Source organism: Musa acuminata, chromosome BXJ1-9 (assembly GCF_036884655.1).
Source record: "Musa acuminata AAA Group cultivar baxijiao chromosome BXJ1-9, Cavendish_Baxijiao_AAA, whole genome shotgun sequence".
Lineage (NCBI taxonomy): Eukaryota > Viridiplantae > Streptophyta > Magnoliopsida > Zingiberales > Musaceae > Musa > Musa acuminata.
This window is the reverse complement of record NC_088335.1, coordinates 22631365-22657298: the sequence shown is the minus strand read 5'-3', so window position 1 is coordinate 22657298 and position 25934 is coordinate 22631365. Positions and strand designations below refer to the sequence as shown.

Genomic DNA, 25934 nt, shown 5'->3' with positions numbered 1-25934 from the left:
GAGAATACAACTTTTTGAGAAGTTAGAAATTGAGAAAAAGCTTTAGCAAAGTCTTGTTTTCAATAGCTTAAGTGTTTACCTCCCTCTTTCTCTTTGAAAAATCTGTAAGAGTGTGAACCACTTGTAAAAAGATTGTAAGAGGGATATTTGGTCCTTCCCCTTCAAAGTGATTTGCTAGTGGAAGTTGGGAGCCTCATCGAAGAAGGCTTCGTAAGTGGATGTAGGTCATTTGACCGAACCACTTTAAATTGCGGTGTTCCTTGAATGTGTGAGTGTTTAACTTTCTGAAACATTTATTTACTTAGCAGTAAATTTTTTATTTTTATCTCCTTCCTTTACTCGAGGTATTTTTACTAAGTCATCCTTCGTCGAATTAGAATCTTTACATATTTATGAAATTTATTTTAAACTTATAAGTTTCAATCCGCTACACTAATTTACCCCTCTGGTTAGTGTCGCTCCGATCCTAAACAACAAATTGGGAATATGTAAACGAGGGAGGATAGTTGATGGACAAGGCTGGTTTGATTTTTAGTGTTGTTATTGCTACTCAATTATGATTGCTATGGAGAGCTCGAAATGAGACTTATTTTTAAATAGAGTAAGATATATGTTTTTAATATCTTTCATATAAGGTAATTGCATTGGTGTTAGCTAGTGACAATGTCAAACGACGTGATGGCGTTAATCAAGGAATTGTCCTCTAGCAGATTAGACAGATTAGGTAGGGTGCATCATCTTGCGGTGATTGGGTAAAGCTCAATCCTAATGGTTCATTTGCAGGAGAGTGGGTAGGTTTTATCTTACGTAGTGTTTGATACTAGTAACGCTCAATCCTAATGGGTAAAGCTCAATCCTAATGGTTCATTTGCAGGAGAGTGGGTAGGTTTTATCTTACGTAAAGCTCAATCCTAGGTTTTATCTTTACGTAGTGGTTGATACTAGTATAAAAAATAGGGTTGATACTAGTAACCCTATTTTTGATAGATACAGGCCTCTCTCTCTCTCTCTCTCTCTCTCTCTCTCTCTCTCTCTGTTTTGTGAAGTTGTTGTGGCTGAAGACTTCAAATTTATCCATGTTGAATTGAACTCTAAAAGTCATTGTCGTGAGGAGGACATAAGGAGTCTACTTGTAAATTTTGAAGCACATCAACTCTCACATGAATGTATATATAGAGCAGTTAATTAATGATCAATTTATCCCATAAGATCGAATGGCATATGAATGAATATCCACAAAACAAATGAAATTAGTATTTGTGCTATCCCGACCACCATTTTGGCCCTCGAATGTTTCTACTCGTTTCTGTCTGTTTGTGGTCGAGTTGGACTCCACAATAATAATACAAGCGTAACGTTTCGATGTGGGGGAAATGGATGAACGGAGGGATCCCCACTCCAATCTCCATCAAATCAAATGTAGATGATAGCACGAATGCCATGGTTGAGGAAGATAAAACTTGTAGATGAATCTCCCTCCTCAAGCAGGAAACTTATGACTGACTCCGTAAACGGGAATGCCGTTGCAATCCATCGAGGATTTATTGGAGATCGGTTTGTTAGCTGCTCCTCCATTAGACTCGGACTCATCCCTCAACTCTTTCCGCAGAAGCAGCACGTTAAAGAGGGCCCGATAGCATTATTTTCCGAGACCTTTCGGCTCTAATATATATCACACAAATTTTCTTTTTTGCTCTTACTTTTTTTTTTCTTCTTCTTCTTCTTTTCATTTAGCTTTTTCTCTTGTCTGGTGCACACCAGCCAGATTGATAACCAACCCCTGCTGTGCCCTTCTTCCACAGTAAATTTCCCAACATAAGTTGCAGGTTTTCAGCGAAGGAGAGGAAGAAACGGGGGCCAGTGATGGCCACCATGAAGCTGGGTTCCAAGGCAGAAGCCTTCCAGCTTGAAGGCCAAACATGGTATGCTTCCCTTCCATCCCCAGCTGTTGAAAGAATTGTGGTTATTGCCTTCTCATTCGTCGTATTTTTGTTGCTTTTGTTCCGACAAGTGATTAAATATTTCTGTTTGAAAGCATATCAATCTTGAATTTTCTTCTATTTTTACAAGTCATATCTCCTGATATGCTGTTTTTTAGTTTTCTAATATATCATCACCAAAGACGCAGAAATCGAGCCATACTGTCATTGCGTTCATAGCTTGTGCAGGTCCATGCTTATATACAATGACAGCATGGTATCTGAATTGGGATTGGCACAGAGCTTTCGTTTGTACCGATGTCATGATGATAAGATACAAGATCGTCATAGAGCTTTCTGTCAATTTATGCTGCATAAAGTAAATTATTGATTCATGTTAATCAATATATATTATACCGAAGAAGCTACCATTCTGCAAGTTTCAAAACCTGAGCTCCGGAAGCACAATTAAAATGGGTACTTTCAGAATACTGCCATATTAAATTCCACCAGAAAAATATAAGAAGCAACTATTATTATTATTATTATTATTATTATTATTATTATTATTATTATTATTATTATTATTATTATTATTATTATTATTATTATTATTATTATTATTATTATTATTATTATTATTATTATTATTATTATTATTATTATTATTATTATTATTATTATTATTATTATTATTATTATTATTATTATTATTATTATTATTATTATTATTATTATTATTATTATTATTATTATTATTATTATTATTATTATTATTATTATTATTATTATTATTATTATTATTATTATTATTATTATTATTATTATTATTATTATTATTATTATTATTATTATTATTATTATTATTATTATTATTATTATTATTATTATTATTATTATTATTATTATTATTATTATTATTATTATTATTATTATTATTATTATTATTATTATTATTATTATTATTATTATTATTATTATTATTATTATTATTATTATTATTATTAGATGCTCTACTGGTTAGTTTGGAAACCAACGAAATGTCCGAATTTTCTTCTTCTTGTTTGGCATTCATAAATTCTATAGGATTAAAAGGTGGCTTATTATGCTTCAATCCAGCTAGTGAAAAGGTCCGATGAACTGATCTAAAGCATTTTAGAAGATGGGGTTCGTATACACATCAAATGCTTTTATATTCCATCAGAAGTTGATTGCAAAGATAACGTTTGTTTCTAGGCAAATTGTAGTGCAGTTCTTGGATTCTCCTTTTCCAAGATAAATCAAGTGAATTGTATTTATTTATTTCTTTCTTTCTTTCAGAGTTGTAAAAAAGGATGCATCATTTTATTGTCACATAACACTTGAGGAAAACACTTGTCTCTGAGAAAAAGAGAACATTCATGACCGAATGATTTACAAGTCACACTGGATAATTCAAAAAGCTAACAAGGTCATAAAGAATGAATGGTACAGTTGCCCAAGGCAATCTATCTGATCATGGTTATTAATTTCAGATTAACACACGTATCTAGGATTCATGCTGAGCAGCATTTACTAGAGATCGGAGGACTATATCATCTTCTAGGATTCATGCTGAGCAGCATTTACTAGAGATCGGAGGACCATATCATCTTCTTGAAGATGCCTTACATTTGTACAGTTTTCATCAGCTACATGTCCCATATTATTATTATTATAGCTTTTGAAGTAACTGAAAATGACTTTCCTTCAACTATCCCCAAAATTTACAGATTATCTGAGCCTAATGGATAAAATGAGTTTCCATTTATGAATAACAAGAGTCCTCCACTTCATTATGGAAAGGACAACGTGATCCTGTCTCACATTTTCTATTGCAACAAAGCACAAATATATCTGACTGCAGGCTCATGCAATATATAATAATATCATTCCTTTGCATGTTTGTCTATGTTGTTGCTAACAAGTAACCAAGTGTGTGTGCTTTCAAAGTTTTAAGTGCCAACACATACATGCGTGCTCAAAGAAATACTGGCCAGGAAAAAAAATTGTACACCATCTATAAATGCCTTTTAAAATGTAGCAAAGAGACCTTAAGGCTAAATTGATACAACTTTGAATATAGCTGAAAATAGATTTGATCTTCAACTTTTCTTCTCCGCAGGAGATGCTTAACGGAGCTTGCAAGTGATGTCGTCATTGAAGTAGGAGAGATGTCCTTCAATCTCCATAAGGCAGGTTTTTCCCTTCTGTCCTTCAGCTGGTGTCTAATGCCCTAAATATGTGTAGTTAAACATATTGTAAAGAACAAGATGTTCATTTTGTTGTTAATTCAAAGGAAAATTCCAATCTTCACTATTCATATCCGAGTGCTCTGGCCTTTATATATATATATATATATATATATATATATATATATATATATATATATATATATATATATATATATATATATATATATACACACACACACACACTCATTTAGCTTACGTAAGGAATAATGCATTCGCAGATCATTTGCTATCAGCCTCCCATTCTGAACAGAGACGTAAATTTCTTTTTTTTCTCAATGAAGACCAGATGTTCCAAACATTGTTAACTTGCATTATGAGTATTAGATTTTAATTAGCCTCAGAGAAAACAGTATCAGTAGGTCTGTAAACTCCCCGGTATTACATGAATGATTACCTAGTTTGGCAGAATCCTATATTCATTCATCTACAAGGTTTTACCATCTTATCTCATTTTGTTGTACTTACTTCCACATAGAAAGCTTTCAGCTTCCAATCCAACCAAGGCATTCGATGGTCTGTTCCAGTTTACCTTTCTCTTGCCATCCATTTGTTACAGTTTCTGGCTGTTTTCCTTTTCAAATTGCCTTTTTTAAGAAATTCCCTCTGCTAGAACGTGTTATTACGGTATGTTTGATTCACACATTTGATTCTCTACATTAAAATTTGTTTTACTAGAGGACTGTGACTAATCCCTTTTTGTTTCTTGCTGGACATCTGAGATTTGTGCTTGCCCTTAGTAAAACGTAAAATGGTCTTTTTCCAGTGATAGTGTGCAATCACATTTTTGTGAGGATGGAAATATTAAAATGCTTGGTCCATGTCAGGTTGGTGTTGGACACTAGAACTTGCCAGATACATTTTATTTATTTTACTTGTCAGATACTTACTTCTATACAAGTGTTTGAGGACTTTAAATTATCCGAGGGCATGAGTAACACCTGCATCTAATTAAGTTTGCTTATGATATTGATGCTCATATCAGTATAAGAACATCTAGGCTTGTTTAGTATAGGCATACATGCATACATTTCAAACCTATAATATTTTGTACATTGAGCTAGAGATAATTTTTGTGAAGGGTTGTTAATGTTAGAATATTAATGATAAACCCAACCATATGTATTAGCTAATCTTTTAGATGAGGGGCGTTGAAGCTGGTCCTATGCATGAGTCTCGAGTCTATTTGATGCATGTTTCATGTGTTGATCTCGAGTCTATTCGTATTATTTATTGGAACAATCTATATATCAATCAGGAGCTTCTGTAAGAACACTGCCATTCTACTTTTGTGGATTTGTTAGTCCTGTTAAACTCCCATAAGCATAAAGAGAAGAGAGAGAATAAAAAAAAAGAGAATCAATGTTCCTTGCTTCTAATTTCCTCCCTCATTTATTACTTCTTTTCTCCTTTTTCTTATATTTATTTCACCCTCTGAATGAAATAAGTTTGCCCAAAAGAGCTTAATTTCATCCATGTTATTATCATATTGTAATTAAAAAATATGAAAAAGACTCCTTTATAAATTGAAAGGAAAGCCTATAGAGTGTGAGATCCTCACACCCCTATAATATATATATATATATATATATGTATATATATATATATATATATGTATATATATATATATATGTATATATATATATATATGTATATATATATATATGTATATGTATATATATATGTATATATATATATATATATGTATATATATATATATGTATATATATATATATATATATGTGTGTGTGTATATATATATATGTATATATATGTATATATATGTATATATATATATATGTATGTATATATTTATATGTATGTATATATATATATGTATGTATGTATATATATGTATGTATGTATGTATATATATGTATGTATGTATATATATGTATGTATGTATATATATGTATGTATGTATATATATATATGTATGTATATATATATATGTATGTATATATATATATATGTATAAAATAGTTGCTTTTTCACTTTACATCGATATTTATAGTTGATTTATAAAGCTGCTTTGCTGTCCTAAATCTTTTGTTTCATTGTGCAGTTCCCACTGCTTAACAGGAGCGGGCTTTTGGGGAAAATGATGAGTGAATTCCGCAGCGAGGAGGGAAAAGATTGTGTTCTCCAGCTTCATGATATTCCTGGGGGTGCCAAGGCTTTCGAGCTGGTAGCCAAGTTTTGTTACGATATCAAGATAGAGCTGAATGCTCTCAATGTAGTGTCACTGCGATGTGCTGCTGAGCACCTGCTTATGACGGAAGATTATGTGGGAGGGAACCTCATAATGCAGACCGAGAACTTCCTGGTTAACCAAGTATTTGGCAGCTGGAAAGACTCGGTGAAAGCCCTTGAAGCATGCGAGAGTGTTCTTCCTCATGCAGAAGAGCTGCATATTGTCTCAAGATGCATCAACTCTCTTGCATCCAAAGCTTGTGCTGACCCAAGTCTTTTCAGTTGGCCCATGGTCGGCCACAGTACCACCTCCAAGAGCCCAGAAGGGAGTAGTAGTATTCTTTGGAACGGAATAGTCGCTGTAGGAGAGACACCAAGGTCGGGGATTGCAGATTGGTGGTACGAAGATGTATCATTCCTCAGTCTGCCTTTGTTTAAGAGACTCATCCTGGCTGTGGAGGCCAACGGCATGAAGCCAGAAAACGTTGCCGGAGCCCTCATGTTCTATGCTAAAAGGTTCCTGCCTGGCCTGAGTAGAAACTTGAGCTTCCTCGATGGCACTACTCGTATCCCTCCCGGTACGTCGGTTTCAGCACCGTCAGAAAGCGACCAGAGGGTCTTTCTTGAAGAGATTGTGGACCTCCTGCCCATGAAGAAGGGTGTGACTTCTACAAAGTTCCTTCTCGGCATGCTTCGCACTGCGATGATCTTACGTGCTGGTCCTTCCTGCAAGGAGAATTTGGAGCGGAGAATAGGAACCCAATTGGATGAAGCTGCACTGGAGGATATTCTAATACCGAACCTGGGCTATTCAGTGGAAACTCTCTATGACATTGACTGCGTCCAGCGAATTGTCGATCACTTCATGATGATCGACCAGTCATCGGTCGCCACTTCTCCAGCCATTGTCGATGAGGGGCAATTGGCAGCCTCGTCTCCCTTGTTGACCCCATTGACCATGGTAGCAAAACTTGTGGATGGATATCTTGCAGAAGTTGCAGGAGACGCTAATCTGAAGCTGCCTAAGTTCCAGTCACTTGCTGCTGTCATTCCTGATTACGCCAGGCCTTTGGATGATGGTATCTACAGAGCTATTGACATTTACCTAAAGGTAATCGATCTATCTTCTGCTTTCTTCTATGTTTGTTTTTCTCTTTTTCTCTTTTTATTCATTATATGTTATGAATGTTTTCGTATGGATTTGAACGTGAGACTTATTAATTGTTCACTAACCACTGGGATAACGTGCTAATAGAGACAAGTTTCTGTAACTTGTTAAAGAACAAAGAGCATGAGGAGGATAAAAATATACTTATATAACTTATCATAAAGAGATAATGTTTTTTATTATTTTTTTCACAAAGTTGGAGAGGAAATCTGTCAGAATTCATTTCAATATAAATCACGAAACAGGATACAGAGAAAAAACATGAAAAGCAGAAAAATAAAACAGAATCACGAAACATAAATAATAATAATAATAATATTATTATTATTATTAATATAGAACTATCTTTGCATTTTATTTTATTTTTTGCTTCCCGATTCTTGTACTTGTTTGAATGATCCCTCTAGTTGAACCAGTATGCCAAGAACAACTGGGTATCAAGCATATTCTTGTTTGATCACTGTCGTGTTATAGAACTATCTTTGCAAATTTTTTTTTTTTGCTGCCCTACTTGTTTGAATGATCCCTCTAGTTGAACTAGTATGCCAAGAACAATTGGGTATCAAGCATATCCTTGTTTGATCACTGTTGTGTTATAGAACTATCTTTGCAAATAATAATAATAATAATAATAATAATATAGAACTATCTTTGTAAATTTTTTTTTGCTTTTCGATTCTTGTACTTGTTTGAATGATCATCCCTCTAGTTGAACCAGTGTGCCAAGAATAACTGGGTATCAAGCATATCCTTATTTGATAACTATCGTGTTATAGAACTATCTTTACAAATAATCTTAATAATAATAATAATAATAATATAGAACTATCTTTGCAATTTTTTTTTTGCTTACCGATTCTTGTACTTGTTTGAATGATCCCTCTAGTTGAACCAATATGCCAAGACTAACTGGGTATCAAGCATATCCTTGTTTGATCAGTCGTGTTATCATGCCAAGACTAACTGGGTATCAAGCATATATTCCTCATAACTTCAGAGAGTGCATGTTTATATGCCGTAATTTTTTTTTTTAGAGAAGTTCATGGGGTTTTGATTGCTATCCTTTATATGGATTCCTATTCAGTCACATCCATGGCTCACAGAATCAGAAAAAGAGCAGCTCTGCCGACTCATGAATTGCCAGAAGCTTTCCCTGGAAGCCTGCACGCATGCAGCTCAGAACGAAAGGCTCCCTCTCAGAGTCGTAGTTCAAGTTCTGTTCTTCGAACAGCTCCGCCTGCGAACCTCGATCGCGGGCTGGTTCTTTGTCTCTGACAACATGGAGAACTCGCAGGCTCCTCATGGTAACCTTATGCTCCAGAAGAACAGCAGTAGAGCAATTCGCGAAGACAGCAATCAGGAACAGGAGGATGACCACCACGACATGAGGTTGCGGGTTATGGAGCTTGAGAATGAATGTTTGAGCATGAAGCAAGAGATCGAGAAGCTGGGGAAGCCGAAAAGTTCATGGAACATCTTCTCTCGAAAATGTAGTATCGGGAGCAAGTCGCGTTCAGTAACCAACAGTAAATGAGTACTTTGTGGGATTAAGCTTCGTGATAGAGATAGAACACTGCAGGTGGGCATCATTTACAGTTAGTTTTTGGAACCTTCTCTTCGTTTCTCATTCGTTAACATTGTTGTTCTTGAAACTATATATTCCCAAGAGGTCGATCGGTCGATTACAGTTCCGTTCTTGTGCAACTTGCTTTACCCATTACACACATTCCTGTACACTGCTGTGGGTTTTACCAAATGTAGTCTCCTTACTCCAAATAAATATATATCCATCCAAAGGTGCACGAGCCTGCTGTCAAAGACTAGTAAATGAGTTAATTATTTTTCTCTATATGTTTTTTTGTTGTCCTTGTGACATCCTACTTAGTTCAATGTCGTAAGTGAGCAATGACTACGATTGACTTATATGGGTATGATGAGTACATTATAACAATTCCTGCTTAAGTATTTTGGTTTATGGTTAGAGACTCAGGTTATGACAATCCTGTGTATGTAATGTTCAATGTCTAGGAGAGAAAAAACGTTAATCCTAAGTCCAAAAAATATATACTCTTGGGCTATATTGATGGAGTTAAGTAATATTATTTTTAAGATCTTATTGATCATACCATAATCACATATTACCTTCGTAAAGGATGTATAAAAGGATGCAAATGATACAGCATATAAGCACAATGAATAAGTATAAATTTGAGGCTTAAGAAGTACGATAGTTAACTCGTAGGAAGGTACCAGTGACTTGTGACTCGAACAAGAATTATGTTTTGTTGAGCAATATTATATACTATCTTTTAATAAAGGATGGAGAGCCATCAACTTTCTAAGAGAGAGATTACATGTAGTCCAGATGCATTTCTATGGATAATAATTAGATTGAAACTCTATACAAAAATAATCAAGAGAGATAGCAATAATCAAGTGGAGCTACACGATTAGTGGTGAAAGGATAAGCTTAGAAAGTAGTTATCGACTTTAATAAAATATTTTCTCCTATTATTTGATTTACTACAATTCAAATAGTTGTTCTGTGTTTGACTTAAATATAGAGTAATTAGATATAAAATTATATTTCTTGATAGTGAACTTGAAGAAGAAATTTGTATGCTCCAACTAAAGGGTTTTGTTGAGAAAGAAAAAGACAACTTGGTTTATAAGTTAAACAAATGTCTATTACAAATGTCCAAGGTGTTGGTATAAAATATTTGATTCCTTCATCATTACTCTTGGATACAGAAGACTCAATACAGACCATTATGCCTATTACAAGAGGTTTGATGATGATAATTTTGTTACTTTGCTACTCTATATTGATTGATGATAGGCCCGCAAAGATCAAATCAAAGATTTGAAGGATAGGGAATTTGACATGAAAGACTTGGGATTTTAGCAACGCAAATTCATTGAGATAGAAAAGACAAAGAAAATATAGCTATCTCAGAAGAATTATTTAAGAAAAATCTTATGGCACTTCAACATTTAAACTAGTTTCCATTCCACTTGATATGAATTTATATGTTATCCTTAAATATGTGGCCTTAGCAACGAAGCGAAAAGGATGAAAATGTCTTGAGGACCGATGGGTAGGCCTAATGTTTGTTTCGTTTGTTTTAATTTAAAAATTGCCACTAAAAGCATTTGTGAGCTATCTATCATATCACCAACTTTCATCAGCCTAAGGTCCCATGGTTAAAAGTTGTAGTGACTATAGAAGATACACTTATCGCTAAATTATGAATTTTAGTGATGGCTTATTCTTGTGGTTAATACATTCAAATTATGTTATTAAAAATAAAAAAAAATGATGAAATAATTAATATTTCAATGACAATATTTGGTGATGGATGATTTCGTCACTAACATCCCGACCCAAAGTTTTAGTGATAACTTAGATCTATCACTAATTTTTTTATTAAATGAAAAAAGAAATGATAAATATCACTAAAATGTTAGTAAATAACTTTGTTGACAACCTATCAATTTTTGATAATTTCAAAATCATACCAGAATATTTAATAACCAAAAAGTCCATATCATTTTATCCAAAAGTCAATATTAAAGTTGATCCAATCACAAAGTCTACATCACATCGAAAACAAATAACTGCATCATCTTTTGCATCATAGATGAAAGATCAAAGAATATATTTTTATGATTTCCATTCTTTAACACTCTCTTCCACATTTTCTTCATCTTGCATGAGGTCACGATCATATAATTACATGAAAACAAGTCATTAGATTGATTTAAAAAATATATATATAATGTGATGCACAAGAATGACAGTGATACACACAAAAGTAAAGAAGAGAAATATGAATACCTGTGACATTCAAAAGAGCAACTTGCATAGTGCTTCATCAGCGGCTATAGAATCACCAACAAGTGCTGGATTATGAATGGTTGGCTGCTGGAGTCGATCACTTTTTGCTTAATAAAGCAGAAGCTATTCAAGTGCATGCTTCCAAAATCATTAGATCTAAGAATCATATATTTCTAACAAATGTTCAAGACAAAAAGGCCACTTTGAATCCAAGCTAGGATGATGACTCATTTTTCACTGAGCTGAATAGCTATCAAAAATGTAATTTGCTGCTCCTTCTCTAACCATAATCGCCTTAAAACATTGAATATGGCTCATGCTCCTCTTGACCTAATTCTTGCCACCGTCGATTTTCTATCTAATCCCCCGCAACCTACTTCTGAAAGTGCCTTCCAAGCAAATACCTTTACAAGGGCTGCCTCCAAACAAATGTCCAGAAAAAGTTCAGTGCAAACCTGATCTAATGAGTTAATGAAGCATCTTCTAGAGGTAATTTCTATATCTGTAATAACTACTATAATGATCTCTATAATGCACCATGTGTTAGTTATTAAATGAAATTACTATAATTATTATAATGACATCATCCAATTGTAAACGGGCACTTATAATATCTTATTCGCCATTTGCATGTGATTCAGATATCAAGTTTTGCACAAACCAACCAGAGGTTGATGTTTAGTAACATGCAAAGAAGAAACACAAAATGAAGCGAAAGAGAAGTAAAACAATACGTGCAGATCCCAACTGGAAGGTTATCAAAATAATGTGCCTTACTAACCATAATTTGCAGGATTCAAGAGAACTGCAACTATTGTGCATAGGTCCACAAGCAACTCCCTAAATCAATTTGAGCTATTTGCTAGGATTGTTAAGTACCTTTACAAGTCTTAATTATATTCGAATTAGTTGAGATAGTCCTAGTTAAATTGAAACTCTTTAGTAAATTAAAATCTATTTCTATAATTATATCTTGAGTTTTAAGATTTTGGTTAAAGATAAAGAGTCAAAGTTCTTTGGATGCTCCCGACGATGATCTTTAGGATTTTTAGAGAGGGCTAAAAGAAATTTTTTTTTATGTTTATATAAAATAATGCACAAGAGATTCAACAAGCAGTATCAAAGCCCAAAAGATCTAGTAATAAGAGATTCAATAAGAATATTATTAGTTCTTTTTGTTAGTCTTACTATAGAGAAATTTAACGAAAGAAACAGTTTTATCTTATGGTAGAGGAGGGTGATGGATCTTTTTATTCAGTAAGACCTAGTAAGAATGTTAAAGGGGCGAGTGAGCAAACCAAAAAAGATGAGAAACGAAGATTGGGAGGAGTTTAAGGCAAAGTGCATGAGTACTATTTATTTTTTGGCACTACTGGTAATATTATCAATAATATTATTGATGATAACTCCACCGAGGCATATGGGATAAGTTAAAAAGTTTTTATCTAGCTAAAAGCTTAACTAACAAGTTGTATCTGAAGTAGAAGTTATTTAAGCTAAGGATGAAAGAATGCAAAGATAAAGTAGGGCATTTGAACATATTCAAAAGAATATTAGATCAATTGAAGAAAGTTGATATGATTATTGGTGAAGAAGACAAGACATTGTTACTCTTTACATCGCTCACTAACAACTCTTATGATAACTTTATAGAGATGATACTATGTGAGAAGGATATAGTAACTCTAGAAGCCTCAGTATCTCATGATACTAGGAGAAAGGATAAATCCAGTAATATAGATGACGATATATCAGCTAATCAAAATGAAGGTCAACGAAGAGGATTTTTTTAACAAGGGTGGATCTTGAAGTGGTAAGTCAAGATCAAGAGTTGGGTTTTTGGATAATATTCAGTGCTATAGATACAAAGAGTATGAACATATCAAATATAATTCAAGGAAACATGAAAAAGAGATCAGTGAGTGCTCTTTTGTGATGGATGATGATGGAAATGCCCTCATAATCTCTAAAGGTAATGATGTATCTTTTCAGAAGAATTGATTTTTGGAATTTATTTGTATAGTTCATGTTTGCTCTTATAATAATTATTTTAATTCACTAAACGATAAGAAAACTAGTAATTTAAGTTTGGATGATGACTCTATGATGGAGGTTATGGGTGTAAGTGAAGTAAATATCAAAACATTTATATATACTTAGAAGGATTTGACTGATGTTTCAAAGATGTGGAAAAATCTAATTTCTTTGAGTCTTTTAGATTCTTAATGTTTTGGCTATAAGGTTGAAGATAAAATTTTAAAAGTTACTTGGTATTATATAGTTCAAATGAAAAAAAGATTACATGAACGATTATACCATTTGGAAGAAAGTATAATAAAGACCTCAAAGAACTAGAAATATGTTATATGTCGATGGATGGTAGATACCTACGATAGTGAGCTTCCTTCCTGGTGTAGAAAATAAAAAGTAATCTTTATAGTTTCTATGATGTAGATGATTACGAATGAAATGATCCTGGTGTTAAGATTGACAATACGAAGGTCTTTCACCAAAATCAAGTAATGTTATTGATTCGATTACAACTACACAAGTTTCATTGGTGGGCTTGTTATTGATTGGTTTGTATAGTTGCAATGAATTCTTTAAGCCAATGATTCAATTTTTATAGGAGGCAAAAAATAAAAAAATACTCATAAATGTGAAAATTTTAGGGTCGATAAGTATTTTAGAAGTCATAATTATATTCAAATTAGTTGAGAGAGTTCTAATTAAATTAATTTTTTTTTATGAATTAGGATTTATTTCTAAAATATATATTGAGTCTTAAGGTTTTAATAAGAAAGAGAGAGTCAAGACACTTTGGGTGCTCCTGAACATAATCTCTAGGAATTTTAGAGAAAATTGAAAGAAAAATTTTTCATATTCATGTGAAAGGATTTAAAGGGGAGTCATATTTAAGTGAAGATAATTCAAGTGTCTTGTAAGATTTAATGTTCAATTTTGGTATGTTTTAGAATGTTGATCTCTCGTGGATTTTATTTTTAGTTTTCAATTTTTTTTCCACTCCCTCACTAACACTATTAAATTCTCAAACAACTTAAAGCAACGTAAACCGAAGCACATGAAAAATCTAAACTGATACTAAATTTTAAAAAATAAAATTTAAGTAAGAAAGAACAAAATGGAGGAACTTATGTCAAAATTGGGTGGAACATTTAGATAATCAGGTCATATAGGATGCTTAGTTGAATTTGTTGTGTTCTTACTACTCAGTTGATTATAAACACTTAGAAAGTCCAGTTAGAAAATATAACCTAAGATAAAGTTTCCCATTAGAATTTGTTATGTTTTTGTATTCTTTTATTAAGCACGTGATGTTGTATTCAGGTTTCCCAAAAATATTAACATATCTAATGTTTATTTAAATATTTATAATTATAAAGGACTAATACCATTCTTATATTAGTATTATTAACTTTGTATACAACTCTAACTCTAAACCGTAAAGATATCTTATCCCATCATATAATTATTTTAAATTTTTTATCATTATGAATATTATTTTACTTAATATTATTTAAGACTAGTATTTTAATATAATTTTATAAATATATTAGTCCAAACCACTTTATCGATTACGAGACCAATATAATATAAATTATATTTTAATATCTTATAATTGATAAAATATTTATTATAATTTATTTCACATAAGTCTATCATCTTAGGCTATTTTAAAACTACTAATCAAGTAAAACTTAATAATATAAGTTACAAATAATATTTACTAATTTTTAATGCTAATTATATAAAAAATATTTAATAATAAAAAATGATGATAATAATTATTGAATCAGTACAATAAAACCCATATAATGGTAGCATCATGATAAGACCATAATCACATTTTTATGTGAAAATAAATATTATTTTATTATTTAAAACATATGTTTGTGAATTTTCATAACTACATAATTATCCAAAAAAAGTTAGAATTTAAGAATCACAAGTAATAAAAATTTTACAAGTATATCATATGAAAAAATATAAATATCCATAATTTATGATTTTTTAAATTTTATAAAAAAATTTAGATTAAATCAAATAGACCTTTAATTAGGTAGCCAAGAATCAGATTATCCAAATTGGGCCAAACGAATTGGGATAGATTATCCAATCAATCAAACCAGTCATAATTGAGGAGTCAAAAGTAGGGTTTCGATCAAAATTAAATCTAAGCAGTCAAAATTAGGGGGGTTTAAATCAGGTTAAAATCAGATTGACCAAGTTCAAAATTAAATTTGAGTCAAAATCAGATTTGAGGCAAAGTCACGGTCTTTGATGTTGGACCAACTTTGCCACTTAGGCAGAAGCGCAACCGACTCTTACCGTGGCTTCCTCACCGCAGTATCCCACTGTGGCATCTCTGCCTAGCACGGCCTCCTCTCCGCGATGGACGACCTCGCTCCCGTGCCGGCGACGCCGTATTGTCGTTGCGCGTCGTCATTAAATTAACGCGACCAATTCCTTACCGCGGATGGCCGCGGTGAGGAGAAGCACTCAAACCAACGCCATGGGCCACCTCCATGGTGCCCTAAGCCCTCAATCCGGACGGCGCCCACTTCTGTCCAAATAGAATGACAACGATCAATAATTTACTTGTCAATTTTTAAGTAAAACACTTTCTAAGATCACTCCATGTCAGATTCCACACACACAAGTATTTACACAACTCGCCTAGCTACATCTCTCGTCAACTTTCAGGTAGTTCCTTGTTATGTATATCGTCTCTATTTAGACATCTAGTACTTGAGTGTACTGTTGTATAGTTAGTAGATATTATGTTCGAGTTTATGTGACAGCGTTTACATCATTTAATGTAATATATCTAAATTAATTTAAAAATTCTTCTACATGTATCTACTGATCTTCTCGATTAACTGAGACGAAAAGACACCGGAAAGAGAGGTCAACCACTTCGTTCTCAATGTAAAATGAACGTCGATGCACGTTAAAGCGAGAGAGAGAGAGAGAGAGAGCTGGGAAAGGTTAAGGAAAGAACTTGCGAGTTGAAGCCGGTGGAGCGGAGACCGAGACTTCGGGTACCGCTTCGTGATCGTTTCTCATTGGATGAGGCCAGGCGCAGCTTAATCTTGGCCAACGCTGATGCCGAAGTGGTCGGATTCGTGTCTCGTGTTCCACCTCACGGACACGCCATTCCTCGAAGTTGCACCGCCAAGTACGAGAAAACAAACCGTAGAAACATCACCGCTGACACGGATTTGTAGAAACGTCAAGTACTTGAACTACTCGTAAGAGAGCAGTGACCCTACAAGACACGTGACAGGTACGTGAGCGAGTACGAACGAAAGGGTACGTGGAAGTTATTTTTGGCGATGGTGGATATGCCGTCGGTGAAGTATGCCCCGATATTTATAATCCAAGTCCGAGCCGCTTTCGGACTACGGATAAGCATGACGCTTTTCCCGTTTTTATATTTTAGTGTAGCTTTCCTTCTTGTTTACTTTCCATCCCCGACCGATGCAATTCCGACTCAATTAACAATATCTGTATCCGTTCTTGTTTTCTCTATCTAAACTCTGTCACGGACCCATCAATCTCTCCGGATTCTTCTCCCCACGTTTCTTCCCCACCCCTTTCCGTGTCTCTTCTTCGTCGTTTTCTCTTGTTCTATTTGTTTCTCGAGGTCGAGACTCGGAATTGACGACGACGGCGACTCCCCGGACCGCAGAATCAGGGTTTGGGTCTTCTCTCCCGCCGCCGATGGCCGTCGCTCCGGGGAATTCGTCCGATAACCTCGGCGACAACGACGCCCTTCTACTTGACGACAATCTTTCGATCAGCGTCGAGGGCCTCTACGCCTTCCTCGATGAGCAGCCTTTCGACCCGGTCGACGACCAGTCCCAGGTAAGTTTGCCTTCAGTTCGCTCTGAATTATGTTCTTTTGCGCATGCGATTATGACCCTGCCATTAGTTGTTGGTCTTTGTCTGTTTGCTGATGGATCTTGATGTTCTTGGTGTTCTTGATTGGGTATCAGCTGCGTCGTCTATTGTGTAGATGGAAAAAGGTTAGGGGAGTTTTCTGTGTGTTGTTGGCATAACAAAGGGCATCTAACTTGATAGCTAAAAGAATCGTTGTAGTAGTTGTGATTAGAGTTCTGCAGTTCTGTCTGGGACTCATGGAATCATATGGTGATTAGTTGCTTCAAGTGGTCCTTTGTATCTGAAAGAAAGGACTATTGGTGGTGGTCCTGCCTCGATCTCACTGTTGACTCCTGCCATGGCCAATCTGAGACATTTCTTTTTCTTTATTAACTTTTTTTTTTTTTGCAACAGTTAGTTATTATTGATAAAGATCTGGGCTACTTTCTCAATTTTGACGTTGTACATATCAATAACTTATTCATGAGCTGTAAGCAATTGTCCATCATCATGTGGGTCAGTTTCTTCAGGGATTAGTTATACAGCTTTTGATAGAAGCTTTGGCCGTTAGCCCTTGGTGATTTTTTCTAAAGCTATGCGCTACAAACTCGAAAAATTAATGACTTATGCATGAGATTTATAGCCTAGAAGAACATCCTCTATTTTGCTTAATCATTGGTGAGCAAAAAACCTCTGGACGTTGGGTCCTTCTGAACATGTTAGTAAAGGGGATATTGTTCTTGACTTTGGTGAATCGGTGTCTTTTAGATGGTTTTAATAATGTTTCCATGAACTTAGTCTTTGAGGGACATTTTTGATAATTGATAATTATAACAAGACGTAGTTCAACCAATGAATACTGTTTCTAGTTTTATTCTATGAACATACATGCTAGAACTGTGAGAGACTAATGGATGGCAGATGGTTTTCAGTACTTTACTATCTTAGTTGATCTTTTTGTACATCTACTGTTGAAGGTGGAGGCAAAGAATAAGAATTAGGAAGATTTTAACAGTAACTTGGAAAGACCAACTCTTTTGGCGTGGAGCTGACCTACGTAATGAAGCAAATTGCAGTTGAACTTAGCTACAACTCTGTTTACTGATGCTAGATAGAACCTAGACTCAAATATGGAGCTAATTAGACTTTGTCTGGCCTGTTCAAGCTGAAACATACTACATTGAGTGGACAGTTTTTAAATACTAGCTGAGGATAGCCTTTACAGTTTACATACCTAGTATGTACATATTTATTTTGGTGATTCATAATGATCTCATGTCTAAACCTTTCTTCAGCATTTAAATCAAATATAATCCATGTCGAGTATATGTGTTTAGTCTTTTGTTTATTTGGTAGTTGTTTGCATTCTATTTTGGTTAATGCTAATTTCGTGGAAGTGTAATATGCAGATTACTTTTGAAGGTTCAGACCGAGGCAAGCAATCTGGTGGTCCAACAGATCCTGTTAATGCCTTTCAGCCTAATGCTGGTATTTGTGTTGTACTCTATTGTGTTATTATATTTTTGTGGAAACTAGTATTATGTGCTTAAGCTGTACCAGCTAAGTCTTAAGACAGTACATGCATGATAATTCCCTTTCTTCTCCTCTTATAATGTTATGTCTAGGGTTTTCAAAATCTTCAGCTCATGGAGAGTTCAATGAAACACTTGCTTCTCAATGGACAACATCAAATTTTCTGGGTGTATCAGATTGTAAAAAAGAAACAAATTTAGGATTTTCTTTTGGATCAGAACAAAGTTCCAACTCTCCCTTAATCCCAGTGAGTGGTCACACCAGTGCTGTCTCAGCACATGCTGATTCCAAAAGCATGTTTGCTTATCCTTTGAGTCGTTTTGGATTTTCAAATCAGGAATATGATTTTAGTTCAATGAATTTGGTTGGAAGTTCCCGTGATAGTTTGATAAGTAGCAACTTCAACAGTCAACAATTGCAGTATCTATCGAATTGTCCCTTTGGTAATGCTGAAGAAGCAGGTCTAGATGTCTCACATTATGTAGACTTCGGTTGTGATTTGTACTCGGACAGTGATCAAAAGGACTTTGATGAGTTGAGAGCTGGAATTTCACAGCAGAATAGGTTCAAAATGTATGAATCTTATGCAGATGGTATGTTATCATTCATGCACTGCAAGGTGGAACAACATTCCCAATCTAATTTTGCACATGTGAGGAACATTTACGCTGATAATATCTCTGCTTCTTGTTTTGCAGATTCATTAAATACTATGACAAGAGAAGAAAAGACTGGTTTAACTGATTGCAAGCTCTATGATGACAGAAATGCTGCTCTGAAAAATTCTCTGGAGGAAAAATGTCTATATACTAATTCATCTATGGATGTTGATTCAACTTTTCTAAAGTCCATTATTTCTAAGTTGAATGCTACTGAGGCAACAAATATGGTGTACAATGCTCATGGCAATTGCTGTGTGCCATATAGAGAGTCTCCTACTGATGGTGTCTTAAGAGGTTTAAGAAACACAGTACAAGGTCAGTTCCCTCATTTAATTGTGTCACATCAGAAGGACGTAATAAAACAAATATACAATGAAAATGAGGATCATCTATATCCATTCCAGAGTTCAACTAGAAGCAGTGCAGTGGAGTTGGACAAAGCATTGGCATCAGTTGGGTCCTTGATTCAAATGGCAGATACTGATGAACCACTGCCAGACATATGTGTGGAGCAGAATTATCTAGATGATGTTAGTCTTAAGAGTGAATCTAGTATAGATTCCTCTCCACTACCATCTACTAGAAATTCTATCTTTGATAATATACCTGCCACTGATGCATCATTAAAATGGTTCCCTCATTCTTATCCAAATCTACACAATAAGCGGCAAAAGACTTCAACAAATACTGGAAGAGAAGAACTGGTGCAAGAATTTCATTACATACAACACAACAGTCTCAAGCATAGTGATGATGATGTTCTTAATGTGAGTTCTACGGTAAGCTGCATAAGTGTGGATGATGATGATGCTGACATATGTATTCTTGATGATGTCAGCAACTTTGCCCACCCACTTGCACCAACAGTGATTATAAAAAATCAGACAATGTTAGAGCAATCTGGATATATTCAGACATATCAGCCTAGGTTGGGAGGGACAAGGCTCAAGGCAGATGATGAGAGATTAACTCTTTGGCTAGAATTGCAGGTTCTAGTTGCCTCTCCTTTGCTGATAATTAATTTATAAGTTCCTCTCTTAATAGTATTTGACACATATATTTAGATTTATTTCCTTTCTTGAACTAACCAAAAATTTAATTTGAGACAATGAACTTCATGTTAATATTAAATATTTGGTGCTTGACGATTGCTCGAGTGATAGACTCAGTTTAAGGGTATGATGCTATTACTATTAAAAATGAAGTTTTTTTAGTCTTTTATCGTTCTCTTAGTAATTGTTGCTTCATGATTTTCTTCTTGCTTAATTGCTTTTTTTTAATGGAGGGCAACATTGTCCAAATGTGATTTATAATTTGTATACCATTGCTTCAAATATTGCTGGCTTTTTCTCGTTAACAAGTGTGTGTTACAACTCTGTAGGATTTTTTTGATATTTATTTAATGTGGAGACAGATAAAGCAATTGATGAAACAAAAAGAGATGGAAAACAATTTAGTTCTAAATATTTAGAAGTTAGTTGAAACAAACATTTTTTGTTTGTTTCAACAAACTTTTAAAAATTTTGAACTAAACCACTATTTTCCATTTCTTTTTGTTTTATCAATGGTGGGCTATGAGGTTGCCTGGAAGCGACCTATCATATCGGTGCTCAGATGGGGTGCCAAGTAGGCAAGGATTCTCTTATTGTCTTGGGCCAATGGGAGTAAAGAAGTTAGTCCAATAATAGAGAGTTGGATTAGCAACTTGGAATATAAGAACATTTTTAGGGAAAGGATTAGGATTGGTGGACACTATAATAAGAAGAAGAATAAATATTATTTGCTTATAAGAGACTAAGTGGGTAAGGAAAAAATCTACAGAGATTGATAATACTAGATTTAAATTTTGGTATACTGGAAAAGTTAAACACAAAAATGATGTAGGAATTGTTGTTGATAAGGATCTTAAGAATAATATTGTAGATGTAAAAGGAGTTGCGGATAGAATTATAGTTCTAAAATTTGTGGAAGGATAAGATATTTTGAATGTTATTAGTTCTTTTGCCTTCAAGTCGGAATAGATAATCAAACAAAAAGAGAATTTTAGGAAAACTTAGATGATATTACTCAAGGAACGCCTATAATCGAAGAACTTAAAAATGGAGGAGATTTGAATAGTCATGTAGGGAAAACATATAAGGAATATAAAGGGGTGCATGGGGGTTTGGTTATGGGGAGAAAAATGAAGATAGTGGTATGATTTTGGATTTTACAACTTCGTATGATCGTATAATTGTAAATACTCACTTTAAGATGAGTGATAACTTTTAATTACTTATAAGAGTAGTCATAGTTGTAGTCAAGTAGACTTTTTTCTTATTAAAAAAGTTGATAAAGTTATTTATAAGAAATTGTAAAGTTATACCTAGCGAAGGTTTGTCGAATCAATATAGATTGATGGCGTTAGATATTTACTATAGAAAATGGAGGAAGAAAAATATAGTAGTAAAAATTACTAGGACTAGATGGTGGAATTTTAAAGATGATAATGCAAACACTTTTAAGAATAAGATGGAAATGGAGGTGACTTGGAACATAGATGGGATAATATTAATATTATTTGGACTATGATAACAAATAAGACTAGGAGCTTAACAGAGGACATTCTTAGTGAAATTAAAGGTAAAGACGTAACCTTAAGAGAGAGCTAGTTGTGGTGCGAAGAAGTTCAAAAAAATATTTTTTACTAATCATGTTTTAGCAATTGACATAATTATAAAAAATAGAAAATAATTAAAAGATATAAAGAATCTAAAAAAGAGACTAACATAGCGGTTAGTATGGCAAGATATAAAACTTATCATAATTTTTATAATAAATTAGGTACCAAAGATAGTGAAGAAGATATGTATCGAATTGGTGAAACTAAAGGTAGAGGTGTAACCTTAAGAGAAAGCTAGTGGTGGTGCGAGGAAGTTTAAAAAATAATTTTTATTGAAAGATCATGTTTTAATGATTGACACAATTATAAAAATTAAAAAAAATTTAAAAGATATAAAGAATATAAAAAAGAGACTAAAATAGTAGTTAGTATAGCAAGATATAAAGCTTATGATAATTTTTATAATAAATTAGATATCAAATATGGTGAAAAAGATATATATCAAATTGCTAAGGTTAGGGAAAGAAAGTGTAAGGATTTAGGTAATATTAGATATCTTAAAGACCAAGATCAAAGAATATTTGTTATTGATAGCGAGATTAAGAAAATATAAAAAAATTATTTTTATAAATTATCTTATAAATATCTCACGTAGGACTTAGATTTAATGTTAAATAATAGTGGTAGATTTAATAATCATAGATTTATTTATAAAATTGGAGCTAATAAAGTAAAAGACAATAAAGAAGATGAAAATAGCTAAGAGTGTGGAGACTGATGACATCCCTATTGAGGTCTAGTTTAGGGGATGGAGAAAGAATTTTTTAATACTAATTTACAAAAGTAAGGGTGATATACAAAATTATTCTAATTGTAGAGGAATTAAAATCATGAGTCATACTATGAAAATTTGGGAAAGAGTTATCAAAAGTAGGATAAAGCTTGAAACAAATAACTCTGAAAATCAATTTGGTTTTATGCTTGAAAGATTAACTATAGAAGCTATTTATTTATTAAAACAATTAATGAAAAAGTATAAGATGAAAAGAAAATATTTACATATCGTTTTTATTGACTTAGAGAAAGCCTATGATAGGGTTATTAGAGATTTATTATGGTAGATTTTAGAAAAAAAGGTATATCTACTAGTTATGTTAATGTAATTAAAGATATGTATGATAATGTAATTTTTAGTATTAGAACTATAAGGCAAGGTCTGCAATTTCGTACCGTACCGGAGTTTCGATATTCGTTCGTTACGGTATGAAATTATATACCGAGCGATATACCGTTCGGTATACTGCTTGGTATATATATATATATATATATATATATATATATATATATATATATATATATATATATATATATATATATATATAAAACTCGGTGACGTCGCCTCTCTCTTCTCCCTGGCTTTTATATATATATATATATAATTTAAAAGGCAACGTCGCATCGCCTCGGCGACGTCGCCTTTTCCTTCCCCATGCGGGGTGACGTCGCCTCGTTTATTTAAATATATAAATATATGTAAATATACATAAATAAATAAATAAATAAATAAATAAATAAATAAATAAATAAAAAAATATATATATAATCAGAAAAAGGCGACATTGTGTCGCCTCTGCGACGTCGCCGAACGTCGCCTTTTTCTAAAATATTTATATATAAATATAAATAAATAAATAAATAAATAATTATATATATATATATTGTTAGAGCTAGCCCCAGGAAATTTACCACAAGGTAATTTTGACAACCCAACAAGACAATAAAACGAAAAGATAAAAGCGAGACAAGAACACCAGAACACCAGATATACGTGGTTCGGTCAATTGACTTTGACCTACATCCACGGACGAAAGAGGAGCAAATTACTACTGCAAAAGAGGGATAATTACAAATGCCTTAGGAAGATGTTCCTAGGTCATAAAACACCCGAAAATACTAAACAAGAAAAACCAAACTATAAGTCCAAACTATTTAACTGAGTATGGACTTAAACCAAAGCAAACACTTAGGTTTTTCTTGTGGTGCATCTGACTTCAAAGCCTAGGCCCTTATTTATAGTTCCAAGACGAGACAACAAGTCTGATTTTCCCGATGTGGGACTATGGGACTTGCCAAACTAACAAATCTCCACCTTGACATGTTCCAACAAAACTTGATTTTCCCGAGTATGGACTTAAACTGAGTATGGACTTAAACCAAAGCAAACACTTAGGTTTTTCTTGTGGTGCATCTGACTTCAAAGCCTAGGCCCTTATTTATAGTTCCAAGATGAGACAACAAGTCTGATTTTCCCGATGTGGGACTATGGGACTTGCCAAACTAACAAATCTCCACCTTGACATGTTCCAACAAAACTTGCTCCACCTTCTTCATAAAAGCCCCAACGGGCAATCACCAACAATGAACACCAACCAAGTCCAAGCACTGCTTGAACTTGTAAACCGGAAGAGGCTTCGTAAACATATCAGCTAGATTGTCCTTCGTATGAATTTTCTGAACAAGGACTTTTCCCTTAGCCATGGTATCCCATTTGCATCGAACAATTTTCTTACTCGAAGGCGGCTTCACAAGATCCCAAGTTCTATTCCGATGGAAAGACTCAATTTCTTCATTCATTGCAATCAATTACTTAGCGGAATTATCACAAGAAACTGTATCTGAGTAGGAAGTAGGCTCACCAACTTCACTTGTCTCTTCTGCAACAGACAAAGCATATGCAACCAAATTTGCATATCTTTGTGGTGGTCGAATTTCTCTCCGTGGTCTATCCTTGGCTATGGAATATTGCTCTTCCTCTGGATCATCTGCGTTAGTAGACTCGGGACCACCTACTGGCATTCTTTGAGTAGAAGAGTTCGACTTAAAAGAATCTGAACTACCAATCTCAAGCTCCACCTGCTTCTGCGCACTATCATTTGTATAACTAGTAGAATCCTCTTTGGAAGATAACATAAACAATTCATCAAAAGTAACATCTCTACTGATTATAAATTTTGGGGATTTAGGATCAGAATACCATAATCTGTATCCTTTCACCCCAGAAGCATACCCAAGGAAAATACACTTTTTAGCCCGAGGCTCTAATTTTCCTTCATTTACATGCATGTATGCTGGACACCCAAAAATTTTTAAATCAGAATAATCAGCAGGAGTACCTGACCAAACTTCCTCCGGAGTTTTAAAGTCAAGTGCTGCAGAAGGAGCGCGGTTGACAACGTAACAGGCCATATTAATCGCCTCTGCCCAAAAGTCCTTTGTCAACCCTGCATTTGAGATCATACACCTCGCTCTCTCCAAGAGTGTTCTGTTCATACGTTCGGCCACACCATTTTGCTGAGGCGTCATCCTAACAGTGCGATGCCGAACGATTCCTTCATTTTTGCAGAATTCTTCAAAATCACCTTCACAAAATTTCATGCCATTATCTGTTCGAAGCCGCTTAATCTGTTTACCTGTTTGCTTCTCAATCAAAGCCTTCCATTGTTTAAATGTTAGAAAAACATCATTTTTATGCTTCAGAAAATAAACCCAAACTTTTCTGGAATAATCGTCAATGAAAGTCAACATATACCTGGCACCACCCTTAGATTGAACATGAGCTGGACCCCAAAGGTCTGACTGAATATTGTCAAGAGTACCTTTCGTTTTGTGAACTGCTGGAGAAGTGAAGTTGACTCTTTTCTGCTTTCCAAAAATGCAGTGTTCACAAAAATCAAGTGGCCCAATACTCTGTCCGCAAAGTAGACCCCTTTTGCTCAATATGCTCAAACCTTTTTCGCTCATATGACCCAAACGCATATGCCATAATTTGGTGATGTCAAAATCAG

The 25934-nt window shown here is 34.0% G+C and overlaps 2 protein-coding genes across 7 annotated transcripts in view; both read left to right on the top strand.

Moving 5' to 3' along the window:
- Nucleotides 1–1648: 1648 nt before the first annotated feature.
- LOC135594094 (BTB/POZ domain-containing protein At5g03250-like) lies at nucleotides 1649–9084 on the top strand. Its single transcript, XM_065084512.1, has 4 exons — nucleotides 1649–1922; nucleotides 4063–4132; nucleotides 6255–7493; nucleotides 8635–9084. Exons 1-4 carry the CDS (start codon nucleotides 1864–1866, stop codon nucleotides 9082–9084), a joined length of 1818 nt encoding a protein of 605 aa, XP_064940584.1. The 5' UTR covers nucleotides 1649–1863.
- A 7746-nt stretch (nucleotides 9085–16830) lies between these two features.
- The window catches only part of LOC135584307 (helicase-like transcription factor CHR28), a 29865-nt gene continuing 20761 nt past the window's right edge, over nucleotides 16831–25934 (top strand). The window contains exons 1-4 of one of the 6 annotated variants that reach the window (XM_065083438.1): nucleotides 16831–17277; nucleotides 18702–18780; nucleotides 18918–19418; nucleotides 19524–20476. In XM_065083438.1, coding sequence (XP_064939510.1) covers nucleotides 17134–17277; nucleotides 18702–18780; nucleotides 18918–19418; nucleotides 19524–20476 — 1677 coding nt within the window. In that variant the 5' untranslated portion in view covers nucleotides 16831–17133. Of the gene's footprint in view, nucleotides 17278–18701; nucleotides 18781–18917; nucleotides 19445–19523; nucleotides 20477–25934 lie in introns of those variants that run through there. The other 5 variants (XM_065083436.1, XM_065083435.1, XM_065083434.1 and 2 more) reach the window with 5 other exon arrangements.

Bases quoted from the DNA above. Each gene is read 5' to 3' on its own strand.
- LOC135594094 (XM_065084512.1), top strand. From the start codon at position 1,864: ATGGCCACCATGAAGCTGGGTTCCAAGGCAGAAGCCTTCCAGCTTGAA. The intron at 1,923-4,062 runs GTATGCTTCCCT...TCTTCTCCGCAG, and splicing joins CAGCTTGAAGGCCAAACATG to GAGATGCTTAACGGAGCTTG. The intron at 7,494-8,634 runs GTAATCGATCTA...ATTCCTATTCAG, and splicing joins CTATTGACATTTACCTAAAG to TCACATCCATGGCTCACAGA.